We start from the raw sequence: 11,450 nt of genomic DNA, 5'->3' as shown, positions 1-11,450 counted from the left end.
ACTATGTGTCTTGCATGACAATAAATGAATTGTTTTATGATACTATCACATGATAGTATAATTTATTAAGGATGTACTAGTATCATACACTAATATGAAATGCATGATACTAGTATATGATACTTCCCATTACAACCAGCCTAAGCTAATAAATGCAATGCTCAATGTCATCACTCTTATGTTACTAGTATTCAGTATGAAGATGGTAATTTACACTATTAACATATGCATGTTAATACTCCTCCGAGAGGTGCGTGCTTCCTTGGTCGTCTTCCACCCCCAGCGTGCAAGACGCACGGGCCACCAAGGGGAAAGGAGGGCCCTCGTCGTCGGAGCCAGACGACGGCAGACCGCTCTCGGCGGAATGGGAGGACCGCGGAGAGGGTTGTGTCCAGTCCTCCACCCTCGCAGCGTCTGCCTCGTGCACCCGTAGCCAGCGTAGGGTGCCGGGGCGCCCCTAGAGACGGCCGTCCGAGGGACCGGGACGGCGAGGGAGGATCGGGTGTAGGTGGCCACAGGTCCTGGAAGGACGTCCTCCTGCGCCGCGGCGCCTCGCGTGCCCCTCGCGCTTCACCTTCTCGACGCCGCCGCAGCAGATCACCGCCGGCCAGACGCAGCTCGAGGGAGTCCTCGGACCGCCGCTCGGGGGCCGGGAGGAGCACTGCGCCGGCTAGGCGCCAGTCGAGGCGCCCTAGTGTTAGTGCAACCCCGACAATGATGGCCAATACCACGGGCGCTGCTGCGGCGGCCAGCCAGTCGCGAGGTCCAGTGCCGCCGGCAAGGACCCGGTTAAAGAGTTCTTCAGGACCGCAAAGAAGCCCTCCCTAGCCTCCGTCGTCGTCGACGGCCTGGCGACCGACGTCCACAATGCCGCGGAGGCAGCAGTGGCAGCCCCCCTCGACTTCGTCGACGCCACCCTGCTCCAGGCCTCGGGGGAGTCAGTGGAACTGGACGCCTTCAGTCCTACACTGTCGGCTGCGACATCCGAGCTGGGACAGTTCCACAAGGCCACCCCATCAGCAGCCAACACTTTGGAGGTCCAGCTCGGGGCTGTCACTGGACGCGTCAGGGAGATGGAGATCGGAGGGAAAGTAGCCGGGCCGGAATCGCGAGGCCTCTTCCGGACCTCCAAGCAACAACCCCTCATTGCCACTGCACCCGCGCGCCGTCCCGCGGCGCCACCGAAGACTAGGGCCATCTATACCCCGACCCGCTCCAGCGCGCGGCAAGCTGCCATCTGTTCGTCAGTACCGGTGGCACAGCGCGCTTCCTTGCGCATCGTGAAGGAGCTCGGCCTGCTCGGCCCTCGGGATAGGCTGGCGGCAGAAGTCGCGAAGGCGCTCCTGCAGCGCTTCGAAGAGCCCCTGTCCGACAGCGACATCTCGGTCATCGCCAGGCTGACCCACCTGGACGGTGAGGTGCTGCGGGTCATGGCTCGCATGAACGGCCCCGACGGAGCTGCCGATGAGGCCACCGTGTGATCATGTTAGTTGTCTTTAGTCTTAGTCTCCGATGGCGACCGATCCCCGACCGGTTCAATCTAGTTTGTTTCCCAGTTCGTAGGGACAGTAGGATGTATCTTCACAGCCGGTGCATCTTGGGTACTGCTGGTGGGCGCCGGCCCCAGCCTTGTATGATGGTGGTGTCTCTTCTTGGCCTTGGGCCATCTTGTTTTAGTCATCGGAGATACTATTGTGTTTTAGATGCATGACAAGATTCAACCCATCATGTGCTGGAACGTTCGTGGCTTGAACAACCTAGCCAAGAGGGCGGCAGTCGGAGAGCTGGCGGCCGCCCAGCGCACAACCATTCTGTGCATCCAAGAGACCAAGATCGCCGCCTGGTCACCGGAGCTAGTCCGCGAGATTGGGGGTGCTAGGCTAACAGGATGTATCGCTCTTCCGGCAATAGGAACTAGTGGAGGTGCGGCGATCCTTTGGGACAAGGAGTTGGCCACAGTATCATCGCATGCCATAGGGATCTTTGCTATTACAGCTAAAGTGACCTTCCTCGGACAGGCTCAGGATTTCTGGCTATCGACAGTCTACGGTCCGGCGGACGACGCGAGAAAGGAAGATTTCCTTCGGGAACTTTCACTCTCGGCGCCACCACCAAACGATCCTTGGCTTATCAACGGGGATTTCAACCTCATATACGAGGCGCGGGACAAGAACAACACCAATCTCAACCGTAGGTTGATGGGTAGGTTCCGATCAGTCATCGACGCAAAGGGCTTGAAGGAGATCAAATGCAAGAACCGTAGATACACATGGAGCAATGAGCGCCACGATCCGACCCTAGTGAGCATCGATAAATTCTTCTGCAATACGTCCTGGGAATGCATTTTCCCATCCGTGTCGCTCATCGCAGCGTCGACAGCAACATCAGACCACTGCCCACTGATTTTAGCTAACACTTCCGCCGCCCCCCGGACAGCCCTATTCAGATTCGAGAGCTTCTGGCCCAGCTTCCCCCGTTTCCATGCAACGGTGGAGCGGGCGTGGAAAAGGCCGGAGCGGTCCTCTTGTCCTTTCCAACGCCTTGCCACGAAGATGGCTAGAACTACAAGGGAGCTTAAGAATTGGAGCAAGAGTTTCTTTAGCCAGGCCAAGTTGCAATTCCACATGGCGGCAGAGATAGTGCTACGTTTAGATGTCGCACAGGAGAGATGTCGTCTCTTAGACGCAGAGCTTACCCTCCGTAAGCTGCTGAAGCTCCGTCTGCTGGGACTCGCGGCACTTGAACGTGCTCGCACGCGACACGCCTCTCGGCTCACCTCGCTCCGGCTAGGAGATGCGGGCACTAAGTTCTTTCATGCCAAGGCAATAACTAGGAAGCGGAAGAACTTTATCCACTGCCTCCGAGTAGGAGGCGACCTACTTACGGCTCACGAACACAAGGAGGAGGCCATTCACAACCACTTCAAACTCTCCATGGGTAGCAGGGTAGAGCGAACTCTGCAAGTGGACTGGTCGATCTTTGACCTACCTTCTGTCCACAATAGAGGCTTAGACAACCCTTTCTCTGAGGAAGAGGTTTGGGAGGCGATCAAAGCATCACCTGCGGAGAAGGCCCCAGGGCCGGATGGATTCTCCGGGGTCTTCTACAGATCCTGCCGGCACAATATCAAAGTAGACATCATGGCAGCATTCACTAATTTCTACAACCTGTCTAGAGGGGACTTCGGCGAGTTAAACACAACCCTGATAATACTGTTACCAAAAAAAGACGGTGCAAGTACGATACAGGACTACAGACCGATTAGTCTAATTCATTCGGTGGCCAAGCTAATCTCCAAAGTCCTCTCCACGCGCCTATCCACGGTGATCAATAGCATAATCTCACCGGCGCAATCTGCATTCCTTCGCTCCAAATCAACGCAAGATAGTTTCCTCTACGTACAGAATATAGTGCGATCTTTGCATAGGAAGAAACAACCAGCCCTGCTGCTTAAGCTAGACATTGCAAAAGCTTTCGATAGCGTCTCATGGGAGTACCTTCTAGAGGTAATGCAACAACTCCGTTTCCCGGCACGCTGGCGGGACTGGGTCTCCCTGCTACTCTGCACGGCCTCTTCGGTCATCATGTTAAACGGCACTACCGGCAATTACTTCACACATCAGCAAGGCCTACGGCAAGGAGACTCCCTCTCCCCACTGCTCTTCAGCATCGCCATTGACACCCTCCACCGTCTCCTAGAGAAGGCAACGGAGTTGCAAGAAATTGCACTGCTACCAGGCAGGGGAATCCCCCTCAGAGTGAGCCTCTATGCAGACGCCGCCGTCATCTTCGCCAATCCGGCAACAGAAGAAATCGTAGTTCTGATGGCTATCCTACGTGACTTTGGACGAGCATCGGGGCTGCTCATCAATCCGTCAAAATCCACAGCTGCTCCAATTAGATGCGACGGCGCAGACCCGCAACACATCTTAGCTAGCTTCGGAGGGAAAGTCGTAGCCTTCCCACTGACTTACCTAGGGCTTCCGATAACTTTGTCGAGGCTTAGGCTAGTTCACATTCAGTTCATCTTAGACAGGATCAGAGCTAGGCTAGCGGGATGGAAGGGCAAACTTCTTAACATTGCCGGCAGGCGAGTCTTAGTCCGTAACGTCCTCTCAGCCCTACCCACTTTCGCACTATCTGTGCTAAGGGCGCCAAGGAAATTTTTCGATGAGGTAGATAAAGCTAGACGTCGTTTTCTGTGGGCACAAGAGGACGGCGAGCTAGGTGGAGGCAAGAGTAAAGTAAATTGGCCCACAGTCTGCTCCCCTATGGAGAATGGGGGTCTTGGCATCCTTGACCTAAACCGCTTCACCCGGGCCCTCAGGCTAAGATGGCTTTGGCGGAAATGGACGAGCAATGACAGGGCCTGGCGGGGCATGATTCTGCCTTGTGACGAAGCGGACAGAGAACTATTCAACGCATCAACAACTGTCACCCTAGGCAACGGCGCAACGGCATCCTTCTGGCATTGCTCGTGGACGGGAACAAGCTCCCTCAAGACATTGTTCCCATCCCTTTTTAAGCACTCCAGGAGGAAACAAAGATCAGTGCAGGAGGCTCTTCGGAACAACACCTGGTTAGCAGATTTAGCGCATGGTAGCAATGCGCACCTTTGGGAGGACGCGATTAGGCTACAGAGATGGCTACAAGGCAGGAATTTACAACTCCATGCAGAAACAGCTGACACTATCACATGGAACCTTGAGGCCTCGCAAACATACTCGGCCAGGTCGGCGTACAATGCACAATTCCAAGGAATGTTAAAGTCCGATTTCAAGAAGATAATCTGGAAGACTTGGGCACCCTCTAGGCTCAAGATTTTTGCCTGGCTACTCCTACGCGACAGGCTATGGTGCAATGACCGACTGCAACGACGTGGATGGCCAAACGGCTATTTCTGTCAGCTATGCCTGCGGAACTTAGAGACATCAGCTCATTTGTTCTGGGAATGCCCCATGACACTGCAGATCTGGACACATGCCGCCTCGAGGGCTGGATGCGCCTCTTTGTACCCTTCCACATGGGCAACGAAGACGGGGTCAGCCGAGATAATAGCCTCAATGATAGGAACGGATCAACAACTACACCGCAAGGCTACCAAGACGATGATCATCCTGATCCTATGGGAGATTTGGAAACACAGAAACGATTGCACCTTCACAAACAAGCAGGCGCACATGCAAGATATAAAGTGCGCAATCACGAGAACCGTCGAGCTATGGAGACAAGCTGGAGCATCTTTCTTGGAGCAACCTTTCTGGGAACCACCGTGAAGAATCGGCTCTGTCCCTTCCCTCTCACTTTCTTTTTCCTTTTCTTTCAACTTTTCTCCTTGATCTTATGATCGTATCCCCCGCCCCTTTTGTAACCGCATTTCTACCTGCTATGTTCTAATATATGCCAGCATTCCAAGCTGGATCTTTAAAAAAAAAAGAGGTGCGTGCTTCGCGTGGAGTGGATTTCACGGTCTACATAACTCAACATTGTGAGAAGTCTAAGATGAATTATAGATAATATAGCAATGACTTATAGACAACAACTGACTATATTATTAACCATGTACTAAGCAAGCCCGTCTCTGGACCGCAGTAGTAAAACGTCCAAGTATTTCCTGATTTGGAGGCCTATACTATGCACAGTTGACCCAACGCGTACCACGTGTTCTGGCATCGGCACGACGCAGCGCCCGTTTTCCGGTAACTTGCGCGGACAAACCTGTCACACACGGTCGCCCGTCCCTCTTTCGTCCGGCCCGGAGCCAGAAATAACCGCACAACACAAACTTTTGTTATATTACTCTTGCTGGACCGGCACGGCCTCGGCGAAACTAGAAATTCGAAAGCGTTCACACACACACACACACACACACGAAACGAAAGAAAGAGATGCCTCCGGGTACGCGACGCGACGCGACGCGTCGTGCAAAGTGCGGCGTGCGGTACGCCTCTCCGAGAGGTGCGTGCTTCGCGTGGAGTGGATTTCGCGGTCTGTGCTGCACGCCATGTCCAGACTCCAGACAGAGAGAGAGAGAGGGGAGAGCGTTGCTTGAAGCAAGACGGGGAGAGATACGGAGGAAAGCACGAGAAATGTTTCGTCGGGATCGGGCGATTTCGGACGACTTGGTGCGGTGCTCGCGTCGCGTCTCGGGCACGAGTTTTTTACCCGTGTCTTTGGGCTCTGCAACACGGAGGTGTTGGACTCGGGATGTGGACTCCGTTTGCCCATAGCAGCAGGCATATCTGCAGCGCGATCAGTATATTCTTTCTCTGAACGTCATATTCGCATGGATGTACTTTCAGATATACCAACTGTTTTCCAGTACATTATTTGTCAAGATATACAGTCATTTATTATAAAAAAATGGCGTGCCATCGAAGACTCCATTTTAATGCTTTTCTAGCTTGCTTGGTATGCTGCTGTGGTTGTTTCAGCTACACGAAACATGGCCCGTTTTAGCAGCTGCCAGTACCACCATTATTTACACTTTAGGAAAGGTACAATCATTCATTATTTTATAAGTACAGAACCACCGTGAACATAGTTTGTGTGTTTCTCTTTTAAAGCATGCCATGCATCCGGAAATGCGAGTAATATGAGATGAATGTAATAGCTTTCTCAACACCATCATTGGATTCAGGAGCCACGATGTTTCTTCTTCATACAACAATTACCTTTCCCCGATCAATCTAATTCATAAACTTGTTTGCCATCATTACGCGTGATCGTCGTTGCAACCATGTCTTCTCGCCGCTCCGCTCTCAACAAACCACTACCGATGCTAGCACTACTAAGACCCTGACCATCACTAAACCCTAGGGGGCGTGATATTTATTATTCGGGGCCGGTGCCTCGTCCTAAAAACTTAATCGTCCATGCACGGACCTCTCGTCTCCTATCCGTCACCGATGACATTCTGCATTGTCATCACCTCTGTCTCGACCTATTCTAGCCTTTGACTTCAGCGCCGCCCCTACGTTGTCATTGTCGCCTCCTTACTCGAGAGAAAATCTCAAAGAGATTGCACCTTTAAAACTTGAACTGTGATATGTAAAGATCACATTTCTTCGATCGACGCACGGGCTTCACCCTAAACTCTGACCATCGATGCACAAACCTTCCTTCTCCCTTGTTCGTCCTTACATGGTTGTATGTTTCTCTGTAAAAACATAGTTTTTTGGTAGGTTCCAATGCTGGATTATGGTTTGGTCTAGGCAAGGTCCAGAAAAACTTGTTGGGCAAAATTGCAATATTTGATTTTGAGTAATGCAAAAATTTATATAAAAAACACGTTTTTCTCCCGAAAAAAAAATACATTCTTTTTCACGCCATCACTTGATTTAGTAGTCACCATGTCTCTTCTTGATGCAACAGTTTCTTTTGCTCCGACATGTTTGGCTTCACTACTCATGGACATCATTGCTACCACGTCGTCATGCTACTTTATCGTTACCAAACCACCACCGCCGCTAGTACTATCACAATCTCCGCCCACCACTCTAACCCTAGGGCGTGTGATATTCATTCTTCGGGGCCGGTGCATCACCCTAGACTCTTAACCATCGATTTCATTCCGCAATGCCATAACCTTTGTATCAACCCATTCCAGCCTCCGACTCCAGCGCCGCCCCACATCGTCATTGTTTCCTCCTTACTCGAGAGAGAATCTCAAAGAGGTCGCACTGTAAAAACCTCGACCGTGATATGCAAAGATCTCAACTATCTGATTGATGCATAGACTTCACCCTACGCTCTGACCATAAATGCACGAACCTTCCTTCTCCTACTCGTCGTCGACGTGATTCTACGATGTCACCACCTCCGCCTCGGACCCTCGGCACATTCGAGCCGCCGACATCGCCGCCTACCTGCGTGGTCACCATTCCCACACTACTCATGGAAGATTCCCAAAGAAATCGCGGAGTTAAAATCTCGACGGATGATGATATGCACAAATCTACTCATTCATCCACAACATGCATACCACCTGAGTACCTCACAAGTGAGAACATGCCCCAAAACCAAAAACACAATCAGCTCACTCCCCTTCAAAAGCTTGACCGTCCAAAACTCGACGCCATTGAATCCGAAAACAGCAACAGCACACCGTAGCTGTCGTCGTACCGTACGCGCATCGAATCCGGACCGTCCGTACCGTGGCATGTGTTAACACAGGAGAAGCAAATACGTTCATCAGAAAATAAAATCTGGAAAACCAAAATCGGACCGTAATTAATGAGCAACGCGTCGTGTTTAACGACTGGAAACTTCCCGGCTGCTGCCACAACGGCAACAGTTCGGACCGCGGCCGCCGGCCCCACCGGTCAGAGCGGCCCTCCCCTCCCGACGGGTGGGCCCGCGGCTCCCCCCCGCTTCCCCGCATAAATAGCTCCCCCAGATCGTCTTCAACCCAGAAACCCGAGACAGAGCGCGGCCGAAGACAGGATCCCAACTACCGCAAGAAACTCTCCGGCCAGTGAGCGAGGGAGCGAGCGGGCGATATCCAATATCTCTTCCGGCAGCCGATCCAGCTGGGGAAAATTACTACCTCACAGTCACGACCGCACACTGCGACGGCGGCGACACAGCACACCCCGCCGCCACGATGCCGTCCGCCTCCAGCGCCGTCCCATCCGCCGCGGCGCGGGGAGACGAATCGCAACCCCTCGCCGCCGGGGCAGCCCCGAATGTCCTCCTTGGTAGGTACGAGCTGGGCGGGCTCCTCGGCCGCGGCGCGTCCGCCAAGGTGTACCGGGCCAGGGACCTGGTCACGGGCCGGGACGTGGCCATCAAGTCCTTCCCCAACCCGCGCGCCGGCGGGCGCGAGTGCGAGGGCTCCGCCGCCATCGAGCGGGAGGCGGCCATCCTCGCCCGCCTGCGCCACCGCCACGTCGTGAGGCTGCACGAGATCCTCGGCACGCGCAAGAAGGTCCACTTCGTCCTCGACCTCGCCGCCGGCGGCGAGCTCTTCTCGCTCGTCGACTCCGACGGCCGCATGTCGGAGGACCTCGCGCGGCATTACTTCCGCCAGCTCGTCTCCGCCGTCCGGTACTGCCACTCCCGCGGCGTATACCACCGCGACATCAAGCCCGAGAATTTGCTGCTCGACGGCGAGGGCGAGCTTAAGGTCGCCGACTTCGGGCTCGGCGCCGTCGCGGACGGGAGCCTCCACCACACCCTCTGCGGCACCCCGGCCTACGTCGCGCCGGAGATCCTCTCGAAGCAGGGGTACCACCCGGCCAAGGTCGACATCTGGTCCTGCGGCGTGGTGCTATTCGTGCTCGCCGCCGGGTACCTCCCCTTCAACGACGCCAGCCTCATCAACATGTACCGCAAGATCTACGCCGGCAGGTTCCGGTGCCCGAACTGGTTCTCGCCGGCGCTGCGCCACCTGCTGCGCCGCATCCTCGACCCCAACCCGGCCACGCGCATTGACACGGACGGCATCATGGAGCACCCGTGGTTCTGCCACGGCGCGGGCGGCGACGGCGAGCTGGAGAAGCTGATGTGCGGCCACGAGGAGGAGGCGTGGTTCAAGACGGAGTTCAAGGAGGACATGGCGCGGGACATGACCGCGTTCGACATCCTGGCCTTCTCGCCCGGCTCGGACCTCTCCGGGCTGTTCGGCCCCGGGCCGGGCACGGAGCGGGTGTTCGTCGGCGAGCCTGCCGCGGCCGTGCTGGCCCGGGTGGAGGACGCCGGGAAGAAGCAGGGGCACCGCGTGAGGAGGGAAGGGAAGAACCTCGCCGGGCCGGTGTACGTCGAGGCGGAGGTCGGCGGCATTGTCGCCAAGGTGACCGTGTTCCGGGTCGCCGACGCGGTGTCCGTGGTCGAGGTCGTCAAGGGCCACGGCGCGGAGGCCGCCGCGTTCTGGAGCGACTGGCTCGAGCCGGCCGTGAAGCCTCAGGCAGTGTGAAAAAGCTGCCGAGTGCGAGCCGGGTCGGGAATATCATGTCGCCCTCGCCGTGCCGGTGCCGGCATGCCGCCGCCGCGGGCGCGGTCGGAGTTTTCTTGTTTCAAACTTCCAGTGGCGAATTCGTTTGGTTTTCTTTCCTTTGGGTCGTGTTAAAGCGGCATGCCATGGCACTGCAAGTGTGGTGGTGACTGCTGCCTGGTCCTGGTCGGCGGACCTGCTCTGTACTGTACTACAATGTTGTGGGAGCGAAGAATTCTTGCCAACTCGAGGCAACAAACGCCATCGTCAACAACTTAAGAGAGTCACACGGCGTGCACGAGCGCATCGACTGCCGGCATGAACATCGCCTCCGGGGCCTCTCAAACTGCCGGGTGGGAAGGAGAGGTACAATGAACCTGGACCCAAAACTGGCACTGAACCATCCTTGGCAACGGCCGGCGCCATCGAGCACTCCGGCAGCCTGATGTTTCAGCGACGAACTGTTTTTCCTGTTTGGTGCGGTGCCATCCGGTGGTCGCCGACCTGTATCCATAATTCTGGTGCGGGGAGTACGATGAAAGGGGAAAATACCACCTGAATGGGAATATGTTTTTAATAAAATTGTACAAAGTTTAAATAAATTAGCAGTTCTCTTATAATATAAGCTTAAATTTCTTTGGCACTGGTATATAAATTTTCATGAATAAGAAAATATTTTTGACTTCACAAATATATATATAGGAGTATTTGTTATTAGGTCACTGTCCACACTGTTCTGAAAATTTGTTTTTTCAAAAGAAGTAACGGTGGTTTTTCTTTTTGTGGAACTTTTTTTACAAGCACAACGAAAGGTTAAATTTACTTTCAAAATATTTTTTAGAACTGTTTATCTTTTAATTACTATATTTTTTTTAATATACTTCCTCCGTCTCAAAATAAGTGTCGTAAGCTTAGTACAAATTTATTCTAAAGCTAGTATAAAGTTAAGACAGTTATTTTGGGACAGAGTAGTATGAATCACAACTGCAACCGCACAAGACATGCAAGAGAAGAGCGCCATGCCATGTTTTCTGGAGAAAACTAATAGTAGTACTTCCTCCCATGTTTTCTGGAGAAAACTAATAGTAGTACTTCCTCCGTCCCAAAATTCTTGTCTTAAATTTGTTTAGATATGAATGTATCTGATCAATTTTTAGTATTTAGATACGTCTATTTCGAGACAAAGTTAAGACAAGAATTTTGAGACGGAGGGAGTACTTGTTTTGTGCCTAGATAATTATAGTAAAAAAAAGTTAAACTAGTTTTTTCAATTGCAATTATTTAAAACAGAGAAAGTATAATTTTTTCTGAGCTATAAATATTGTGATACAGAGGAAGTGACACGGAGAAGAACAAGAGAACTTTCATGTCTTAAGTCGGAAGCCACGCAAGAGGAGATTAGTTGTGCCGTGTCCGTCCCCGTTGGAACAGCTGCTAGGCACGAACTGTTCACTCGTGCAAACATCTTGGCCCTGCCAAAAACAGAGCATTTCCCATCCTTCTCCGGCACCCAACG

General features: G+C 53.3%; 1 protein-coding gene across 1 annotated transcript; it reads left to right on the top strand.

The window, feature by feature from the left end:
- The first annotated feature begins 8,399 nt into the window (after positions 1–8,399).
- LOC123424720 (CBL-interacting protein kinase 29-like) lies at positions 8,400–10,536 on the top strand. The gene has a single exon (XM_045108391.1). It carries the CDS (start codon positions 8,606–8,608, stop codon positions 9,914–9,916), a length of 1,311 nt encoding a protein of 436 aa, XP_044964326.1. The 5' UTR covers positions 8,400–8,605; the 3' UTR covers positions 9,917–10,536.
- Positions 10,537–11,450: the final 914 nt, after the last annotated feature.

The sequence above is a fragment of the Hordeum vulgare genome, chromosome 2H, assembly GCF_904849725.1.
Source record: "Hordeum vulgare subsp. vulgare chromosome 2H, MorexV3_pseudomolecules_assembly, whole genome shotgun sequence".
Classification (NCBI taxonomy): Eukaryota; Viridiplantae; Streptophyta; class Magnoliopsida; order Poales; family Poaceae; genus Hordeum; species Hordeum vulgare.
This window is presented reverse-complemented; position numbering and strand designations above follow the sequence as displayed.